General features: G+C 35.9%; 1 protein-coding gene across 7 annotated transcripts in view; it reads left to right on the forward strand.

Moving 5' to 3' along the window:
• Positions 1-22,910, forward strand: part of PRDM5 (PR/SET domain 5) — a 195,644-nt gene that overhangs the window by 108,834 nt on the left and 63,900 nt on the right. For all 7 annotated transcript variants that reach the window (XM_021101643.1, XM_021101642.1, XM_021101645.1 and 4 more), the window contains 4 exons: positions 79-163; positions 1,323-1,480; positions 16,488-16,581; positions 20,812-20,972. In XM_021101643.1, coding sequence (XP_020957302.1) covers positions 79-163; positions 1,323-1,480; positions 16,488-16,581; positions 20,812-20,972 — 498 coding nt within the window. The remainder of the gene's footprint in view (positions 1-78; positions 164-1,322; positions 1,481-16,487; positions 16,582-20,811; positions 20,973-22,910) is intronic.

Here is a 22,910-nt window from a genome sequence, read left to right on the forward strand (position 1 = left end):
CATTTATACCTTTACTAGAGCTCTGTACAGTTTTTTTGTTTTGACAATTGACTTAACTGTCAATTTAACCTCTTACAGATTCATGAGATATTTGATTGTCAAGAATGTATGAAGAAATTCATTTCAGCTAATCAGCTAAAACGTCATATGATCACCCATTCAGGTAAAATACATATTTTTTTCATTTTTATTGAAATTACTTCAAAAGATTCACTTCGTTGTTTTTAGGAGCACCGAGAGTAGTAATCAGGAGACCTGGTTATTAGTTCTAGCTTGGCCATTGATTGGCCAAGTTACTTCTCCAAAGTTCAGTTTATTTCTAAAGCAAAGGTGATTAGACTAAATGAAATCAGAGATCTTCAAACTCACCATTTAGTATGTTACCTACTCCCCCTTGAGCCTCAGTTTCTGTATTTTTCTTCTGTGAAAAGATAGCCTACCTTGGATTGCTGTGAAGATTAAATGAGGTCATTTATGTACTGTGCTAGCAGAGTGTCTGACATTTAGGAGAGATTCAATAATTATAGCTTCAGCATTGCTAAATACTTTCACACTCTAAGGTACTAATAAATCTTAGAAATTTATAAATACATTTTGAAAATAAAAACTTTAAAGCCATTGTTTTATTTGAGCAAGTTTGAGTAATAGGTTTGTTATACAGACTTAAAATACAGCTCTGAAAATAACTTGTGCTCTAGGAAGTCTCCATCTAGAATTTAGAATGTCTATAATTAGAGGCCATTGATGTCAGAATGTTTTTGAATAGCCATTTTGGAGACAGATATTGATATTTTGGCCAATGAAAATACAAGAGCAAAAACTGGGGGCCTTCACATATGCTCAGTTTGAATAATCTAGTTGTCAACATTACATGAATATTGTATAAATGTGGATTTTACACAACAATCCAATAATGTAGTTTCTTCTGAGAATCGGAAGCTCAGTATATGTGGAGCCCGTTCCCCAGGCAGGAGGCAGGTCTGCCCTTTACCTCCACTCCCCCTTGGCATTCAGTGTGTGACCTTGACACACCAATCAGCAGATTCTTCATCTAGATGTAGGATTTCTTTCCTGAATTTAAACTTTATATCTAAACTACTTTGTTTAGTTGGCAAAATAGGTAAATAAAAGAACAAGCCCATGTTTCTTTTTGTGAGTAGACTCAGAGATGTAACAGATGGATTGGGTAGTAGATTTTTTTCAATTGTTGGGATCATGTTTTAGTTGGCTTACCCATAAGAAGAAATACAAGGTAAGGATGTTTCTCTTTTTATCCTTTACCTTTATATAGATTTGAGATTGTCTCCACTCATTTTTCACAGAAAAACGACCCTATAATTGTGAGATTTGTAATAAATCTTTCAAGAGGCTTGATCAAGTGGGTGCCCACAAAGTAATACACAGTGAAGATAAACCTTACAAATGCAAGCTTTGTGGAAAGGGATTTGCCCACAGAAATGTTTACAAGAATCACAAGAAGGTAAAAACTTACTTATATTGTTATATATACATACATATTTTTTGCTGAATTATACACACACACACACACACACACACACACACATACACATATATAATTACCAATTATTTATCTCTTAAGAGGTTTTTGTGTATCTAGGGCATGGTGTATGTATGAAATAATTAGAGAAGATCTTGCTTCTGCTTTCCAACCACTCACTTTGGCCATAACCCCTCTACTAAAGCTCTTCTCACAAGTAAAATGTTACCCAGTGTTAGAATAATTGCAGAGACTTCTCCTCCTTCTTTCCATAAAGTTTGACACTCTTTTTGGAAATTCTTTTAATATCTGGTGCATTTTAGTGACTCTGCTGGGTCTTCTGCCAGTTTCTCTGAACACTTTGTTGGTCTTCCCTCCCCCAGGGGGTATCCCGGATGCTTTGACTGTAAGGCCTCTGCTGTGTGCTGTATGTCGACTGCATTCGTGACTTCTGCTACAAACTCTGTATTGATGAATTCCAAATGATTTATTTTGTTAATCCCAAGCTTCTGTCCCACATTTGTTACTGCTTACTTGATCCATAACTTCACTTTAGGAAGTTTCTGTTAATTTCTGTTAATTAGACAAACACATCTAATTATCCCTGTCTCTATCTTTAATCTTAGTCTCCTTTTATAATCAGAAGGTTGTTCCTAAAGATTCCACCCTTTACATTGTCTCATCACCTTCATAGTCATCCATTACTTTACCATTCCAACATCCTGATCACGGCTCATCTTTATCACTTTAAGACCCATCTCATTCAACTTCTTGTTACTTATCATTTCCCACTTATCCAGCTGACTAGCTGAATCATCCCAAAGCACAACTCTGTCACTCTTGTACTCTATTTTTTACTTTGTACTTTCACTTTGTACCCTAATACTTTAAGTAGATTTCCAGTGCCTATGTAAGTTACAGCGTTTGCACTTTCTCCTGCTACTCGGAGTTCTCTACACTGAGACCTCAGCTTCCTTTCCAGCTTTTTATATTTTTCTATAAGAGCCATGTTGAAAACAACGTAGCCAGACCTCTCTAACTTCTCCCACGTTTCTAATAGAATTCTCTTTAATTTGTAATCTCTTTGTTTCCTCTATTGATTTTTGTTTGATTTGCTACACTTAAGTTCTTGTTTCAGAATGTGTTAGTTTTATCTTATCTGCTTTGTATAGATAATAAGTAATATTTGAATTGAATTCAGAAAACTTGTGTAAATATATTCATCATCCTACAAATATATGTTTAAGTGTGTGATGTGATAAATATTTGCTTATTGATTTTGGTTGATGTATTTTAGGATGCTGTTCAGTAACATATATACAATGTCTTTCCAAATAACTTGTTACTTTTTTATTGCAGTATTCCATTGGATTTATAGCTCTTTCTGTATTTATTGGGACTTTTCAAACATCATTTTATTTCTTTTGAAATCACTTAAGTTATGATATCAATTTCAGCTTCAGTCTAAAGAGAGAAAAAAAAAGGCAGATTTATGAAAGTATAAACAGGATTGATTGATAGTGTACCAAACCATCTCTGTCTAATTTCCTGCTGACCGCCCCTGTATTTAACTCAAGCATTATATGTTCAGAGGCAGGACCACATTCATTACTGCTGCTTTGGAATTAGATGCCTATAAAAAATTATCTGGCTAGTTTCCTGCTCAGTCTCTGGAACCCCTTTCTTTGATGAAACTGATCTACCCACATTTACGAGTTTTTCACAGTTTGGCTTATGTTATATGCCATCTGGGAATTTGGCATAGGATCTTTGCAACATCTCTCATGCTTTTAGCCGTAAATCATATGTAAGTAATAATGATGTCTTAGGAAGGATAGAAAGAATGATGCTTGTAATTTCCAAAGTGGAAAGCACATTCAGTCCTTCTGCTGGAGACAGTTGTACTTCTCACTGTGTTACGATCCTAGTGTGTATTTGGTATGGTTACATGAAAATGTCTAAAATACTCTCTTAAGAGTTATGGTGAAAAAACACATCAACTTTTTCTACTGGCATCATGTGTTAATGGCCAGTTATAAAATGAAAAAGTAGGATATGCAAGGAAAGCAGGAAAAAAATAACTAAGAGTCACACTAATCTTCATCACTTAGCATGACCAGAGGCTGTTATTTTCAACCAGTTATACTTGAGAATTTTTATATAAGTTGTGCATTTTTATTGGACTTATTTTTGGGTCAATTCCTTTAACATTTAGATTTGCTTGAAAAAAGAATATTTCATTGTGATTATGATAATAGGGAATGACATTTTGAAGAGTGATTTCTGATTCTAAAGCTTAATTACTTGTTTCATCATCTAACCAGTTATGCGAGTTCAGTAGGTCCAAGTTAGTTTTTCTTTTCCTTAATCCTTTCTGACAATCATTTAACCTGATTCATAGTTGTATCTTTTTTTTGGGGTGGGGAATCTGGCTAAAATAAAGATTATTTATCTGGATCAAACTGTATACATTGATTCTTTAAATCACAATCGGACAAGCATTTCAGAACCACAGGAAACAGAAACTAGTTAATTAGTCTTCATTCTGTTCCCTATCAAATTTAATACAAACAAAATGAGATAAGTATACAGTGGTCTCTTCTTCCTGATGTCTAAATGGACTGAGCCATCTTGGATCCTAGAGTGGCAGTACTTGCTTGATGATAGAAATGAGTACAGAGAAGTCTTGTCCTGATGAAGTCATAATCAAGCTCCTGGGAGACAGAGCTGTGCCTATTCAAAAAAAAAAAAAAAAAAAAACTTTTTAACTGACCCTTTATGTAACCTTCTAGAGATGAACATCAGAGGCCTATGAGGAACTCTGGTCACAACCTCTCCTAAAATAATTCCATTGGGCTTCCAATACTAACATTTCGTCCACTGATTTCCAGAGTTTAGGTCATGACTATTGTGAATATTGAAATAATTTACTGCATTATGAATAGTTGTTAAAAGTAGAATGGAAAATAGAGAGTAAGGGTCATTTAATTAAATAATATATGTATAAGGGTCATTTAATTAAATAATATATGTGTGTATGAGTCTGTGCATATATGTGTTAGATTTTGATATAAAAAGTATTTTTTTGGTCATGATCAAACAGTTTGAGAGACATTGCAGATCAGATTTTGCACAGGTGAAATCCTATTAGACATTAAAGAAAAGGACAAAGTCTCTCCATAAAAAAATTACTGAGTAGGTTCTAAAACCATAGTATATGGCATAGATTTTACATAATAAAAAATCTTTGACAATCTCTAAGGAAGGTGCCAGGTTGTAGACTTAAAGACGATGGTTCAGTAATCCCTTGACAGCCACTTTTTCCTTCAGCTTTGCATCAGGTTTCTCTTCTTTAGATGTGCCATAGACGAAGTAGTAGGTGGCTCATTTAAGGTGATTTATTGTCCAGAATTATCTATTTTTGTGTTCTAGAAGTACATTCACAATGATGAGATGCCCACAGTAAGGGGCATGCAGGAACTGAACCTAACAGAGGGAAATGGCATACACAGATGTTTTCTCTGAAGCTCACTTAGCTCATGGTAAATTGCTCACCCTGTTTAAATTATTTTTCTTAGGTGGATGATGAGATGGCTTTATACAGTTTCTAGTGTCAGCACCTTATTTTCTGTACTGGACAATAAGCTTTGAAGATAGAGGTTGTACTTTAACTCATAGCACCTGTTGACCACATTGTGCTTTGAATGTAGCGAGGGTTTTCTGAATGAATAAAAATCCATGAAAAGATTATCCCAAGTAAATAAGTTTTAGTATTCTTAAATAGTAATTGCACTATGAGAAGTGGTTTCTGTAAACCTACAATGACAATATGTATTGCAGCATTTTTGCCTCTCTCGTTCACTCTCTTTCTTGACTTTATGAGCATATTAGTGATCTAGCGATAAATTGAAAAATCATTCTTATTCCTTCTACACTGGGTGATCCTGAGACATATATCTAAGAACTCTTTAAAATTTTCATTTGTAGATACTGTGCTGTTCTATTTTTCTGAACCCCTTCCTGGCTCTGAGATAGAGAGATGACGTGTAGCTCACTTACTGCCAAATCAGTGATCCCTTTTATTCTCTGACTCTAATAGAGGAACCTCCCTCCCAGCTTGCTTCCACTTCCTCTACTCCCTCAACTCCCAAACATTAACTGAAGAGCTATCAACTAAAGACTGTACCTTGGTGTTTGTCTGAACTGCATCATCGTTTGTTGCTTTTGGGAGCTTTCTTGACCTCAGTTCCTGTGGGCACAGGGCCTTGCCTCCCAGATCTCTAGCTTTTGATTCTTGGCTTTGCCTGAAAGCTTCAGACTGGGTTTTACCTCCGGAGCTCACCTGTGGGGAATATTGCTTTTGTTCTCTACCCTGCTCTTGACCAGCTGAGCCCAACCCAGCCCAGGGTTTTGAGCTCACCTCACTCAATTTACTTGATCAAGTGTACACACCTGTAACCTTCTGAAAAACCAAAAAGGGAAATGTTGGAGGAGAGGGAGGTGACATTTCTTTATTTTTTAATTTAATTATTTCACTTATTTCCTTTGTAGGATATCTATCTCATGAAAATAAATCCCTAAAATCATACACGAGTACATGGGTAATCAGGTATGCAGCTTAGGGTAGAATCCCTAGCACCACCCACCTTCCCTTCTCCTGCACACCACAATTTCAGTCCCCTCTCCACTGGATAGCCCCTGGGCTTTCCCAAGTGTATTAAAAACTGTACACCTTGTTGAACATATTATTTGTTAATTATTGTTACATCTACTACAATATTCAAAGGCCAGTGATCCTGATAACTGGACAATATTTTCTAGACTGAGTAAAATTAAGTTTTTTTCCTCAGCATAATTCCTTTCACATACTGTAAGTCATGGTAACAGGTTGGAGTAAAGAAGATTAGAAATGAGAAGGCCAGAGTTGGAGGTGGTTAGGTGGCAGAGCTGGGAAGATGAGGGTAGAAACTGGGGAGGGTGACCACTGGAATGGGAAAGAAAGAATGTGAGGAGAGATTCCAGAGTGCTAGGTCCCGTGGGAAGTTTTTAGGTGCTGTAAGTACAAGTTAACCACCTCCTTCATCACCCTAGTAAAATCGGCAGGAACTTCCACATTCCACATTGATGGTTTTGTGTAAGAAGTTCTTTAGGGTGAAGCTTGGAGAAAAGCACAAGGTTTCAGCTGCCCATCTGGGAGAAAAGTGTGTGTGTGTGTGTATTTTTTGCTTTTTAGGGCTACACCCTTGGCATATGGAAGTTCCTAGGCTAGGGGTCCAATGGGAGCTGCAGCTGCTGGCTTACACCACAATCACAGCATTGTGGGATCCAAGCCTCTCCTGCGACCTACACCACAGCTCACAGTGAAGCCAGGGATTGAACCCACATCCTCACAGATACTAGTTGGATTGTTTCCACTGTGCCACAACGGAAATTCCTGAGAAAAGTATACTTAAATGTAAATAGCTTTAGGATATAGATGCCATTCAAGACATTCTTTGCCTTAACACTGTAACTTGGAGGGCTTTTCAGGTAGGTTCATATAAAGCTACTTATTTTTTATAACCATCACTATTTTGATACTTCAGTGAACATCCTTTTACATTAAAACTTTATAACTTTGCCAAGAATATTTATGCAAATGGATCTTAGGTGTGAAATTTATTTTTCTTATTTTAAAAATTTTTTTTTGTCTTTTCTAGGGCCGCACCCATGGCATATTGAGGTTCCCAGGCTAGGGGTCTAATCAGAGCAGTAGCCACCGGCCTACACCACAGCAACGCCAGATCCTTGCCACATCTGCCACCTGCACCACAGCTCATGGCAGTGCCGGATCCTTAACCCACTGAGCTTGGCCAGGGATCCAACCTGCAACCTCATGGTTCCTAGTCGGATTCGTCAACCACTGAGCCACAACAGGAACTCCAGGTGTGGAATTTATCGGTCAAATATAAAGTTTACTTTTAAGTTTTGATTATTCCTGTCCAACTGCTTTCTGAAAAGCTCCATTTTCACTTTGTAGTGATGGAAGTGCTCCTTTATCTGATTTTATCAGCCTTTATTTTTTTCAGTCTGAGAATTGAAAAGTGATACTTCATTGCATTTTGCCAATGGTGAGTGAAATTCTGTTCTTTTAATGTTTATTGTCCATTTCCATTTCTTCTGAGAAATACTAGTAGGTACTCTTTGTCCTTTTTTCTACTGGCCTATTCGGCTGTTTTCTCATGATTTCTAGGAGTTCTATAGATAATATGAATATTAATCCTTTGCTGTATTTGCTTCTAGTATTTGTTCCCATCTATCAATCAATTTGCATCTTTTTTTTTTTTTTTTTTTTTTTTGGCTGCCCCTCCGGCATGTGGAAGTTCCAGGGCTAGGAATGAAACCCATGCCACAGCAGCAACCTGAGCTGCTGCAGTGGCAACGCTGGATCCTTAATCCACTGTACCACAAGGGAACTTGTGCATCTTTTGGATAAAGAATTTTTTACATTTTATGTTTTACAGTGTGACATGGATTCTGAGTACTTATAACTTCTGAGTTTTATGTCTTATTTAGAAAATTTTCTTATTCCAAGATGATGCAAATATTCAGAGCTTTTAAAAGTTGTATTTCGTTTCTTTCTTAGTGTTTTAATCCATCAAATTTTTTTTGTTTGTTTTGGTTTTTTTTGGCCATTTCTAGGGCCTCACTCATGGCATGTGGAGGTTCCCAGGCTAGGGGTCTAATCAGAGCTGTAGCTGCTGGCCTATGCCAGAGCCACAGCAACTCGGGATCTGAGCCATGTCTCCGACCTACACCGTAGCTCACAGCAATGCCAGATCCTTGACCCACTGAGCAAGGGCAGGGATCGAACCCGCAACCTCATGGTTCCTAGTCAGATTCGTTAACCACTGAGCCACAATGGGAACTCCAAATCCATCAATTTATTTTTAGATATTGGAGTGAAATACTGACTCATGACCACTGCTATCATATATTGTTGAATCTCTCACACAAATCTATTTTTATACTCTATTCTATTCCATTTAATCTCTGTTCCCTTGTAGTATCATACTACTTTATAATTATAGTTCATAATGTGTTTTAATATTTGTTGGGCAAGGACTCCTTTGTAGTTTTTCTTTTTCAAAATACTTTTACAGGGTGTTTGAGAAGATTAATAATGATATTAGGCAGATGTCTTATCACTGCTTCCTTTTTGTCTTCTTGGAAATCAATGTCATGTATTAAAAAATAGCTTCTCTTCACAAAACTTCTTCAAGTACACCCTTGGTCTTGAGGATGATTGTCCAGAAATGTTTTGTTCTTTCCCCTTTGGGGTAGAAAAAGCAGAAATAAAAACAACCCATTTTCCTTTATTATCATTAAATTAATTCTTCATTACCAGTGTATTTCTTTTTTCTCATGTATTATTACATGTTATTTAGTACAACATAGATATCCTTCCCTATCCCTTTCTTTTTTATTCTAGTGAAATTCTACCAAGTGTGGTTGATTCGTTTCTCAGCCCAAAAGACCTATTACTAGAAGCTTATTAAGTGAAAGAGGATTGAAAAAAAAAATAGATAGTTTAACCATAGCCGATGACTTGGTGATGGTTTGTTACACCTAGAGAAGACAAAAATCTTTGCAAAGTAAACTGTGACTCAGAGCATAGCTAACGGGAGATTTAGCATAAGGATAAGAAGTATACTTATGTGAACCCTCATTACAGAGGACAGTGAATTTTAAATGATATCGAAAGTCTTAGTAAATAGATGGCGTAAATTTGTAAGCTAAGTTAAAATAAATGGAAAATTACTATATTTTTGAAAAAGAGACACTCTTCTCTCTTCTACAACAATTTGTATTATACTGAAAAATACCACAAACCTGAACCAAGTGAAAACCAGGAATGTTCAAATCAGAACTATATGTTATAATTAAAATATGCTTAAGTGCAGTATTTTCTCTAAAAAATGGGCTTTAAACCTAATATTCCATAGTGAGTATTTTATACTTAAAATTAGAAACTGATTTTTTAAAAATGATTCTTAACTCTGATCTTTAGACTTTGTTTTCATCTGTATTATGTTGAAAGTAAATTAGTTTTTATGAGGGTTTTAATTGGGAATATGTCCTCTGGCGATGTTGACACTTAAAATACTTGGGTGGTGGTTTAAACACACACACGTATCCCACACACATTTTATTTTCTGTCTTTTCCAAATATCTGGAATCCTATTCTCATCCTAATTTGTATTATCTCTTTATTTCTAGGAATTCATATTATAAGAGAACTGTTGTTAAAGGATTGCTATTAATTTTTAGAGTAATTTTTTGATGGGAGTGGAATTGGTCCATTGCTCTCTCATTTCTCTCTGGAAGGCACATAATGTTCAATGCAAGATTACCAGTTTATTTAGCCATCTTGCCTTGCAACAAATTTTCCCACCAGAGAAACTAGTATAGCTGCTGTGATTTGTTATGTATGAGTTATAAAAATTAGGATGCCTACCTTTATGCAGAAAATTCTAGTTTACAATTACAGTGATGCATCTGAAAACTGTATCTTCGTGTGTGAAACAACACGTGACTGTTATCTGGACCGTTATGAAGGGGGACAATTGCTGTTTCCAGATAATCAAAGAGCTTCGTTTGGAAGAGAGAATAAACTTGTTTTGTATGGCTCTAGACTAGCTGTAGTAAATAGTGGCCATGCAGAGGCGGAACTCTTAAGTTAATGGTCACATCAGCTAGCCCAAAGATAATGTGGTCAAAGCAGTGTTTGCTAGGGGCGTCCTTGATTAGAAATATGAGATACTGTCTCAGCAGTGTTGTCGAAGGGAAAGCTCCCTGAGTGGGAATCTAAATTGCTGCCTTCCAGGGGCGACTTTATCTGAAAGCCTATGACTGTTTCTTCTTTTAGCAAATTCCCTTTCCCCTATTCAGGGTATATAGTTGGCCCTTTGTGTTTGCAGGTTTCATGTCCATGGATTCTACCATGAATGGAAATTTTTTGGAAAAAAAATTCCCGGAAGTTTCAAACAGCACAACTTGAATTTGCTGTGTGCTGGCAACTCTTTATCTTATGTTAGGTATTATAAGTAATCTAGAGATTAATTAAAGTATACAGGAGGATATGCATAGATTGTATGCAAATGCTCTGCCATTTTCCGTAACAGACTTGAAATCCTCAGGTTTGGGTATCCTCTGAGGTCCTGGCACCCATCCCCCATGAATTCGGATGCAGAATATTCTTATAGCTGTGGGGACTTCACCAGTTGGCTTCTCAGGATTATGGCTTTGTGCCAATGAGTTGTGGCTTTCAAAGAATGGAAAGGTTGAGGCTGGCCACCCAAGACTCTAGTTCTATAGGAACAAAACCTAAATTTTATAATCTTAACTCCTCTGTGTGGAATGAGCTATGTTTTTCTATACTAGCTTAAAGAAACAGTGTTCTTCCCTATTTCTCCAGTTTCTTTTCATTGTGTGTGTGTGTGTGTATTCGTGTGAAGAGGAGGCCTTTTAAGGAAGCCAGTTATAAGTCTGACAGTAGAAATTTAATCCACAGACCTTGTAAACAGTCAGATGACACATTTTAATGCAGTCTTAGGTTTATTAAGTGACCCAGTGGGACAGTAATATACTTAATGATATGCAGGCTTTAATAATGAAAAAATTTTAGAGAATAATTGTAGCAGGTATATCTCGAATATTTTTTCAAAATTTATTTTATTTCTACTTACTTCTCCCAAATTTGTCATAGTTTTCTTGCTTTCAAATGACTGAAAGAGGAAATACCATTTTCAGTAATACTGTTAAGTATGTAGCAGTATATATTACTGACAGTCACAGTTGTCATTTTTAATTGTGACTGGCCCTGATGAAAATGCCGATCTGCTCTCATGAAATTAAAATTTGGTTTGGTGGCTAGAAATGTGATTATTTGACAACTATTGTATAAAAAATAGGTTATAAACCTTCTGAAGCATTTTTGGAGCTTTTATTAGATGTTATAAATAGTGCAATGTATTTTTAAATGCATTTTCTACATCTGCAGCAATAATCAGACATGGTGCATAAAAAGAGTGTATTTCACAGTATTAGTTCATGGACTGGTTCATTTATTACATCAGCAGATAGTGGTGTCATCAGTGACTTGGATTTAGAAGGAGGATATTCTGTAGCTCAAGGATAATGTGATTAGCAAGTCAGTGGAAGTTTGGCAACCTGTAGAGATGAAAAATTGAAGAATAACATACCTTTTAAGAAACTTAATTTTACTTGGTACTTGGAGGCAGAAGTTCTCTGTCCACAACTTGCAGTATTTCACTGCTGCCTTACTTAAATGAGATTGAATGCTGAGACTGTCTTAAGTCATGCCATTACAACTCATTGGTGGTATTGCAGTCTTTTTGACAAAGTATTTATTCCCTTGGCTGTGCACTACCAGCTTATTACTTGAAATATGCTATTGACTTCAGGCCATTATCTAGCTCTTGTGACTTTGGTTTGGTTAACGTAGGTCTCAAGTTCTTTCATAATCAAGCAACTTCATATTTATTTTTTGTCCTAGATTTGGAAAAAGAGAAAAGAATGAGTTAGGGTGAAATATCGTATTTTTGGAAGATTGAAGCAACGCTCTGTGTCAATATAGACACTCTAAAAATGAAAAAGTGTCTTTATGGTAATATCACCTACTCATTGTAGAAAATTAAAACATCAAAGAAAGGTTAAAGAAAAAAGCAAAAACTCTGTCAAATACCACTGTTCCCTTTACTAGGAAAACCTTCCTTAGTGTTTTGGAATGTCTTCCTGGACTCCATCCTGTGTTACTATGTGTGTGGCATAAATTATATTCTATATATAATGCTTGGCATTCTGCTTTTGATACTCAAAATATGTTATGGAAGATTTTCTATATCAGAGAAAATAAATATATGATAATCATGAGAATTTTAGCTCACTAGCTTTATATCTGTCAGCGTTTAGTTTTTTTAAAAAAATTTGTCAGATGTGTTTTTATAAAAGGAATTGGTTAGTCAAAGGGTATACACAGCTATGATTTTGGTAAATAGAGCCATGCTGCCTCTCAGAAAATTTACATTCCCAGTTACCAGATGTGAGATTGCTTGTTCTTACCCATTAGTCAATGCTGAATGATACTCATTTTCTTCACTTTTGCCTATCCCATAGACAACAGATAATATTTTATTTAAAATTTGGAGTTCCCATTGTGGCACAGCAGAAACGAATCCGACTAGGAACCATGAGGTTGCAGGTCTGATCCCTGGCCTCGCTCAGTGGATTAAGGATCCAGCATTGCCGTGAGCTGTGGTGTAGGTTGCAGACGTGGCTCAGATCTGGCGTGGCTGTGGCGTAGGCCTTCGGCAACTCCAATTAAACCCCTAGCCTGTGAACCTCCATATGCCATGGGTGCGGCCCTAAAAGGACAAAAGACAAAAATAAATAAATAAATAAATAAATTTTTTCATTCTGTAATTGCATTCATGTCTTCAAATATTAATACTATTAATACTAAGTATAATCTGACATCTCCAGTTTAAACCCTGTAATCCAGACTTGAAATATTCAACTGCCTGTTGACTTCTCTTTATTAGTCACCTGAAGTTGTCCAAAGTTGAACCCCTTATCTTTTACCCAAACTTGTCTCCTGCTTGCTCTTTCATAAACTTGTTAATGGTGCTCCATCCTACCATTGCTCAGGTCATGGTTTTGGAGACATGTTTGCTTCTTTCTTTCTGTCTTATGCTTCATATCCGCATCTCTCCGCAAAACGTGTTCACTTTCATAATACATCCAGAATCTCTTCACATTGTGGCTGCAACCCTGTATAGGTCTTAGTTATCTCTTGCTTGGTTTACTGCTATTGCTTCTCTGGTTTCTCTGCTTTCCCTTGCCCCTCTACATCCTGTGGTCCCTAACTGCCACCTTAGATCCTATTAAATGCCTGTTCATCTGCTCAGAAACTACTTGAGAGATTTTTTTCTCTCTCTCAACAAAATACAGTTCCTGTGATGGCCAACCAGGCTCTGTGTGATTTGCTTCTTCCCTGTACTTCTCTCATTGCTCTGACCTCATCACCCCATTTCTCTGCATCTTCTGTTCAGTTCCAATCATACTGGCCTCCATGCTTTCCCTGACTGGATCACCCAGAGAGAGGCCTGCCCCTGCTCCCTCACATCCATCAGGTCTCTCAAATGTCACCTTCTCAGCCAGGATTTCCTTGATTACCTGTACAAAACTGCTATCCCATTCCCTGAAACATTTGCTGTCCTCTTTGCCTGCTTTATTTTTATTTCTGTAACATGTGTCTCCTATTTTATTTTTTGTTCATTGCTCTTCTCTTTCTGCTACTGTAAGAGTGCCATAATAGCAGGGACTTTGCCTTTTGTTTTGTTTTGTTTTGTTTTTTGCCCCACTGCTATATCCTCAGAATGTAATATAGGCCTGGCTATATGCCAGGTATATAATGGCATGAATTGCATATCATGGGCTTGGCACAAAATAAATAATGAATGAAATTTTAAGAGCAATATTTGGAGGAGAGTTCTTTTGCCTTGGGGGGAGTTTTTATTTTTATTTACTTACTTTTGCTCACGCCCGCACAGCATGTCGAAGTTCCTGGGCTTGGGATCCAACCCACACTACAGCAGTAACTAGAGCCACCTCAGTGGCAGTACTGGATCCTTAACCCGCTGAGCTCCTATGTTTTCTTATTAATTCACTTTAACCCTTTATAGTAGTAGTTTTTTTGTGTGCTAGTTCGTGCTTTAAAATTTTTTTTTATTATAGTTGATTTATGATGTTTATATTAGCAATTTTGAACTTTTGGTTTATGTTGCAACTATTTTCTTTGTCACCCAATGTTTTTGCCTTACAGTTTCAAATGTAATTTTCTCTCATCTGAATAGCCATCCTTAGAAAACCTTTCCCTACTCAAAAGTTAAATAGTCACTCATATTTTCTTCGAGTATATTTAGTGTCTTACTCTTCACATTTTAAAAAAGTCTGAGTTGAAATGAAGTTTATTTTAAATGGTGAGGTATAGGCACAATTTTTTTTTCCCTGAATGTCTGTGTAGTTGCCTCTCAACCTTTTACTAAATAATCCACTGTTCTACCAATTTGGAATGCCATATTTCCCAGTACTAAATATTCACATACTTTATGTATGTATGAAATAAACCTATTCTTTGTTCTATTTTATTGATATATTTATTCCCAACAATCATTTTTATTTCTCTAGCTAAATAGCACATTTGAATATCTGTGGTTTATCCTGAGTTTTAAATGTTTATTTCTCCCATCCTTTATATATTTTTTAGTTGAAAACAGGCATGGTAAGCCCTTTCTCAATAACTCTGTTAATAGATAATATTTGTATTTTTGGGGGAATTCCCATCGTGGTGCAACGGAAACGAATCTAACTAGGAACCATGAGGTTGCTGGTTCCATCCCTGGCCTCACTCAGTGGAATAAGGATCTGGCATTGCCATAAGTTGTGGTGTAGGTCACAGATGTGGCTTGAATCCTGTGTTGCTGTGGCTTGGTGTAGGCCGGCAGCTGTAGCTCAGATTTAACACCTAGTCTGGGAACCTCCATATGCCATGGGTGTAGCCCTAAAAAGCAAAAAAATAAAAATTAAAAAAAAATGCATTTTTAACATTACAGTGTTAGACTAAGTATGTAAATCTGTGTGCTATGAATAAAGTGATTTTTCTTTAAATTACCCTCTTTATTTTTTTGTCTTTTTAGGGCCTCATTCATGACATATGGAGGTTTCCAGGCTAGGGATCGAATCGGAACTGTAGCAGCCAGCCTACACCACAGCCACAGCAATGCAGGATCTGAGCTGCATCTGTGATCAACACTGCAGCACACAGAAAGTTGGATCCTTAACCCACTGAGGAAGACCAGGGATTGAACCTGCATCCTTATAGATAATAGATTCATTTCTACTGAGCCACGAAGGGAACTCCTATCCTCTTTGTTTTTATACCACAAGTATCATAATAACTCATCAGTTATATGACTTGCTTTATTAGAATAAGAAAACATAGTTCAATTTTTGATATCTTAGCGTTTATGAACATTGTTATCTTACCCATCCATGGTAGAATAGAATTTTATTTACTGATTTGTGCTAGGTGGGTTAATACTGATATATAATGGAAAACAGGTGAGATAAGTAAGCTGTTTTTATTGTTTTGTTTTTGAGTTTTAGATCTAGCAGGTGGTTTTCTGTTGTTTCTTGTTTATACATATGTTTTTGTCATGGTATTAATAGTTCGCTACATCAGAAAATTACTGAAACTCTGAGCTTTAATTCTATCATCTACAAAATGAGGGCAATAAATAAAACAGTATTTTATTTATCAAATTACTGAATTAAATGAAGTAATTCATTTAAAATGTTGGACACAAAATAAGTATTTAATGAATGTTACCTGGTGTTAATAGAACATGAGTAAATGTTCTAGTTTAATTTGGGGAAAAGCAGCACTTAGGACTAAAAATTATTTTAAGTTATTTAGTGAAATTGAGGGAAAAGTGTGGAAACAGGTGGCGTTATACCAGTTTCCTTTGTCTGTATTGAAATTTTTGTACCTGCATAGTTAATATCTGTCAGGTGATAAAGGAGATTTGGTCTTTAGAGAAATTACATTACGTATCATTTCTCTCTGCAAATCCTGAGAAATCTCAGTGTGTTTTCAGATTAGCATTTGAGATTATAGGAACAATTTCCATTACTGTTTATCAAATATATAATTAATGTGAGAAGTTAAAAATACAGTTGTTTTTCTTCCATGAACACAGCATATTTGTGTTTTCAATTTTCTGGGGGAGAATGTCACCAGAAGAAACAGGATATTAATTTGCCTTCCGTTCTTTCCGGGTTGGTCCGATCATGAATCCCGGCTCCAATTATTGTGAAGACTAGTTGATTCTAGATCCTCCTGATTGACCATTTCTTTCATCTGCAGACACACTCTGAAGAGAGGCCGTTCCAGTGTGAGGAATGTAAAGCTTTGTTCCGGACCCCGTTTTCTTTGCAAAGGCACCTACTTATACATAACAGTAAGTCACAATCCAGGCAAGGTGAAGACCAAAGGAATCATCTCATGCTTTATTCTTACTTATAAATAAGAATAAAGTATGTGTTAAGAATGTAGACATTGCAGAAGCAGACCTATAAGTAGCTATGTAATCTACTTTTAAACTTATAAAGGACTGATAAATGCCTTTCACCTTCTCTGCCTTTATCCTTGCTTTATTTTCCTACAGTAAGATTTTTTTCAGTGGCTGCATATGAAAGGTTTGGAGCCAGGCATCAAATTCAAGCCACAGTTGCATCCTCTGCCACCGCTGCAGCAACCCTGGATCCTCAACCCACTGTGCCACAGCGGGAACTTCCCCACACTAAGACTAATCATTTTATGAGACATTTCATTTTATATCGTTTATATCACGTCCCCACTATTTAAGCTTGTTTATAAAAACATATTCAGTAAGTGTCTTTGAAATTTGTTCTGAAACAGATGTTTTTGTTACCTTTTAAATGTAATGATTAAGGAAACATGTCTGACTCTTTAAAACATGCAGATATCTGACAAGATTTTATTAGCTCACAGGCTTTTAAAATTGGAAAGGGTTAGAGTAAACATCTAATTTTACCTCTTCACTTGGGAGAATTGAGAAAATCAAAACTCAGAAAAGCATAGTGATATACCCAAGGTTGCACAGCACTGGGGGTATCATCTGAGCCTCTGATAGGTGCTTTTCCTGCCTACTACACTGCCTCTGATTTCTTACTTCTTTTGGCAGGGACCTTTTTATTGGTGGGGGGATTAAATTATTCACATACATACTGCTAAAGTCTGTCTAGCAGTTCTACTCAGAGCTGCTCTTAGAATACCACAATTTATAGCCGTATCACTGAAGGTTGTTGCTTTATTTCGGAGAAGAAAATGTTACTGCTAAGTGCAGTTTTAAAGCGGATTCATATTCAGTTGTTCAAATAACCAGAGATTCACTACATTACTATATCTAGAATTAAAATGGTATAACATAAGTAATATTTATATGTCTTGCTTTGAGTTGTTTAATCAGTAGACTGTCTTCTAACCTGAAGTTTCTCCTGTTGATTAAATTTTCAGTATTTATGAGGAAAGCAAAGCAATTAATCTTGGCATTTGATTTTACAGATAAGATAGTATCTTGGAAGAAATTTTCTCTGATGAAGTCAAAGTATCTCATGCAAAATAATAAAGACGCTTAAGTTTTTATATTTATTAAATGATATTGACTGTGATGAAATGCATCTTTTCCTATAGAAAAGATAGTCCTGTGATCTCATGCCATTCTGTATTTACCTTTAAGCTCTGGAGAAGTTGTTATCACCACTTGCCGTTTTCCTTCTAAGGAACAGCTATGCGTCTAAGAAGTAAAATATGTAACGGCAGGAATTTCCATCCCATTTCACTGTCATTTGATTAAGCAGAATAGCTGTTATGGGATGGAAGGAGGGATTTAGGCAAGGGAACCTCATTTATACCATTAATACTTACATGGCTAAACTTAGTTTGATGCTAAGGAAATTTTTTTTGGATAGGTGAAATCTTATTTTTAGTAAGAGCAAGTTTTTAATAGAATGAATCAAATACTTTTGATTTCAGCTTTTTGGTTCTCATCAACTTGAGACATAGGATTGGAGTGTCTGAGAGTGGACTGTGCTGGTGCTTTCTGATCAGCATATTAGTCAGAGGCTTTGTGAAGCGCCATCAAGACATTTAGCTAGGAAAATCGTCTTGGTGGTGGAGTAAGTAAATGCATTATTTAAGGTAAACATCAGTTAAGGCTAGTGAGCTAAAAGGATGAGAAAACCAAAAATGGCTGAAGTGGGATGAAAGACTAGATCTGTTCTTAAATGGGTTTTAAATTTCCTTTTCCTTTTTTCCTTTCTTTTTTAGGGCACACCTGCGGCATATGGAAGCTTCTGGTCTAGGAGTTGAATCGGAGATGAAGCTGCCAGCATGTGTCACAGCCATAGCCAACACCAGATCCGAGCCGCATCTGTTACCTACATTGCAATTTGAGTCAGTGCTGGATCCTTAACTCACTGAGTGAGGCCATGGATCAAACCTGCATCCTCATAGACACTATTTTGGGTTCTTAACCCTCTGAGCCACAATGGGAACTCTTTAATTTTCATATTGTATAACTTCAAAACATAATGTTTGTTTTAAAAACTTACATCAGTACTATGGCTCAAAATATGAAGAATAAGTTGTTATAATTATTTTGGAAATTATTTTTATTTCCTAATGTACTGAGAACCAAAATTAGTTACTAGCTAGCTGCTTGTTTTTAAGATAAGGAAAAATCCTGATAAATTTAAGGTAAAGAAATCTGATAAAATCAGAGAAAATCTCATATCAGAATTTTAAATTTCTGATAAATCTGGAATTAAAATAAAAGAAGAAAGGTATGGACTCTGTAGCTTGATGAGATTTTGTATAGAATCAGTATGAAAATAGTTTGATAGGCACAATCTTAGAGTATTTTTTTTCCCAGTACTTGAATAGATTTGGTATTATTAACATTTACAATCTTATGTCAATTGTCCTTTTCCTGTCACTGTTTATATATTTTATACAAATAAAATTTTAAGTCTAGAAAGATATATAAAGACAAACCAGGTGACACCAATAACACTCTGCAACAAAAATGGCTAAGGCAGCATGTGACCACAGCTCTCATGATCTACATAGTTCTTGCATGGTTTAGTGTGACTTTGTTTCAAGTATCAAATTTCAACAACTCAGTTTCCTTGGAGAATTTTAAGTGAGTTTAAAGAGCCATACTTCTGTTTGAAAAGACAAAAGGAGGTAATTTGCCTTTTCTCCCCCCCAGCTCTTGTCCTTCCTTCCTTAAATTTGGTATAAAGATATAATAGGATCTTCACATTTGTGAATTTGTGCTAGTTAAATGGAGGGAAGTTAGAAGAACTTGGTTGAAATTGGGGTAATATCTTATTTAGATGGACCAAGTTATCTGCTTATTTTGTCTCCTAGTGAATACAATATGGGAATCTGTTATTATCATTGTTTTCTGAAAAGGGAAAATATGTGCAAATACTAGTCTGTCTTTATATACTACATGTGTTTTATAACTTCCTGAGAAATATCATTGTCTTCTAATTGTGCACATTGATCACTTAAATGTATTTAAAATAGACCACTACACTTTAGACATAGCAAGTTTAAAAAGTACCATATACTCCCTAAATATAGCTTCTAGAGTTGCTTTCCTATAAACATAGGATATTTAACAAGATGATAAAACCCTCCCAGGAAACCAGGGCCTTAAGGGTAGAAAAGGGTAGCCATTCTGGCTCCCCCATCCCAATCTAGCTGCCTTTCTGAGAGCTAACCCCCCAGAATGTCTGAAAACTTGGGAGTTGAACCCATTTCCCGTCCATTTCATTGCCGACCAAGGACTGCTTTCGGGGACCTCCAGGTTAAGGTCGTGAGAATATGCTGAGGAAGGAAAGGATATTACAGTCCACTCCTCTACTGGGCTCAAGGGCTGCTCTGAAGGCCAGAGGGAGAGTGGTGGGTGGAGGGGAGTTTAGGAAGGGCCCCAGAAGCAGCTCACACTGCTGAAGCAAAGCCTTTTGTCACAATTACCTGCTTACCTCAAACCCCTGCCCTAGAAATAAGTACTTTTTTTCTTAATAAGTCACAAATTTTATTATATTTTACTTCATTTTTCTTTTTTAGGGCCACGCCTGCAGCATATGGAAGTTCCCAAACTAGGGGTTGAACCACAGCCACAACAACTCCAGATCTGAACCGCATCTGTGACCTACCCTGCAGCTTGCAGCAACACCAGATCCTTACCCCACTGAGCGAGGCCAGGGATCAATCTAACCAGCATCCTCATGGATACTAGTTGGGTTCTTAACCCACTGAACCACAACAAGAGCTCCAAAATAAATACTTTTTTCTTTTTTAAAGTTCATGGTACCTTTAGAAAATTAGCTAATTCAATCCCCACATTTTCCAGTTAAAGACACTGAGCATCTAAAAAGGTCAAAGGGTCTCCCTGCCCCCATCAAACAGGGAATTAACAAATATGGAATTGCATATTTGTTGGAAAAATGGCCTTTTATGATCATGATAAATTGTTAGAGCTGTAAAGCTAACTTTTGGGAGAAAGCAACACTAAATTGGGTACACATGATGGGGAGTTACTAGCACCCTGCTGTTGCATCTGTTTCTCTTATTCAACTTTTTCATTTCTAAGGTGAGAGGACTTTCAAGTGTCATCACTGTGATGCTACCTTTAAGAGGAAGGATACATTAAACGTTCATGTCCAAGTGGTCCATGAAAGACACAAGAAGTACAGATGTGAGCTATGTAATAAGGCATTTGTTACACCTTCAGTGCTTAGAAGTCATAAGAAAGTAAGTAGAAGCCTTCTGTGAGTTTGAATGGATTACATATTTAAGCAGTATAGGTGTGTATGTTAATTATCATGTGGTAATTAATTTTATATGAATTTATCAACATATTTACTCAAAATGACGAAGGAATATACAGTTGATACTAGCTTTTCAGCAAATGTCTGTTTTCTTCATTTTATCAGAGGAGGTATATTTCTTGTATAAAAGCAAACCTAGATTTAAGTATAGAGTCTACATGGTCCTAGCCCATGCTGATAGATGGGTCATACGAAGTACTCGATGAATGGGAGGTTATCAATTTGTATACGTTTTTGGATTAACAGAGGTTTCTTTTTAAAATATATTGAGAAGAGCTTTAATAGTTTCTTTTCAAAGCTGGTTCAGATATTTATTGATAAGTTATTACACCGAGCTCTCCTGGGATTGGAAGAGTCCTTCTTCATCTTAGATTCTAGGATTTAAGGAAGTTTCTGGTACAGAGTAGAGACTTGGTAAATATTAGCTCAACTCCAATAAAAGGATGTTCTTACTGCTAGTTACTTGGAAATTGTCTTATTTTACATTAATTGCCTCAAGCAAATCAACAGGTTATTTGTTGACTGGATTTTAGGTACATTTTTTAAAATACCGAATTTCGTATTACCGTAAATGCAGTTAAAGGTTTCAATGTTGATTTTAGAAATGGCATGAAGTGTGGTAGTTTTCTGCTGCTCAGTGTTCCCTGCTGAGTGAATGTGAAGTGACTTCTGTGCCGTTATGGCTCTTACTGGTGCCTATCCTTAATACAGCTGTTTCAAAAGGACTGAATTGTATCTTTCTTTTCCTATTTCTTCAATGCTCGTAATGATGATAGTCTTCGCAAATCTCTGAATACGTAAGCTTTATTTGGATTGCTTTTTTGTGTGAATTTAATAAACTATTGTGTTTTAATAAATGAGGGAAAATTATAGTGAGTTTTCAAGAAAGATACTGTTTGCAATAACATTGTTATAAAGTATATTTTACAGTGCATTGTTCATTTTTGTCTGTATATTTATCCAGTATTGTCATAGTGATGTTTCCATGCTTTCTTAACTGTATATAAGGTATTTCAGTGTTACATTGTCAGTATCTTTTGATACCAGCCAATCCAATTTTGTACCTAATAATAATATTTTTGATTTAAGCCAAAAGGAACATTTTAATTCTTTTTATTAATATTGCCTCAGGGTCCCGCAGTTTGAAATTTATACCACTTAAGAATAAGTAGCCGAAATCAAGTAAGCAAACAATAAAATACTTATGTAGCAGCAAAAGAAATCCTTTGGATTTTAAAAGATTTTACAAATAAATTGGTAGTTGCCTGTTTGGAATAATCCAATGTTTTAATAATACATGTATACAATTTCTAAACACTCTTACATTAGTCAGGAAAGAATTGCCAAAATATGCCACTTCTGTCAACAAATGAGAAGAACACAGGTCTGTTAAATGTTGAAATGTATCATTTCCTTTAAATTGAACCATAATGTTGACCATGGGAGTAACAGTTCTTACTGAGGTGTAAAGAATGTATAACTTTTGTATAAGAACTTGTAGTGGAAATGGAAAGTTAAGTGCCTGCCTAATTCAGAATCAAGATGTCTGTTATAGACAGTGCATTGGCTAGTGTGGCTGTTGATTAGACTGTATTCCTCAAATTTGAGTGTAGTATAAGTCTTATCAAGGGAAAAAATCTAAAGGACACTAATGACTAGGATATTTCATTTATAATTCTTAAAAATTACAAATATGATAGTGTATATCCAAATACAGATTATAATTCAAATGTAAAAATTTAAAAATTAAATATCAACCATAAGGTTATGAAACCATTTATATTAAAAGTAACAGTTAATTTAATATGGAAGATGAGAATGTTTTGCAAAGTTTGTGGTTCCTTGAGGTTGTCAGGTGATG

Source organism: Sus scrofa, chromosome 8, assembly GCF_000003025.6.
Source record: "Sus scrofa isolate TJ Tabasco breed Duroc chromosome 8, Sscrofa11.1, whole genome shotgun sequence".
NCBI lineage: Eukaryota > Metazoa > Chordata > Mammalia > Artiodactyla > Suidae > Sus > Sus scrofa.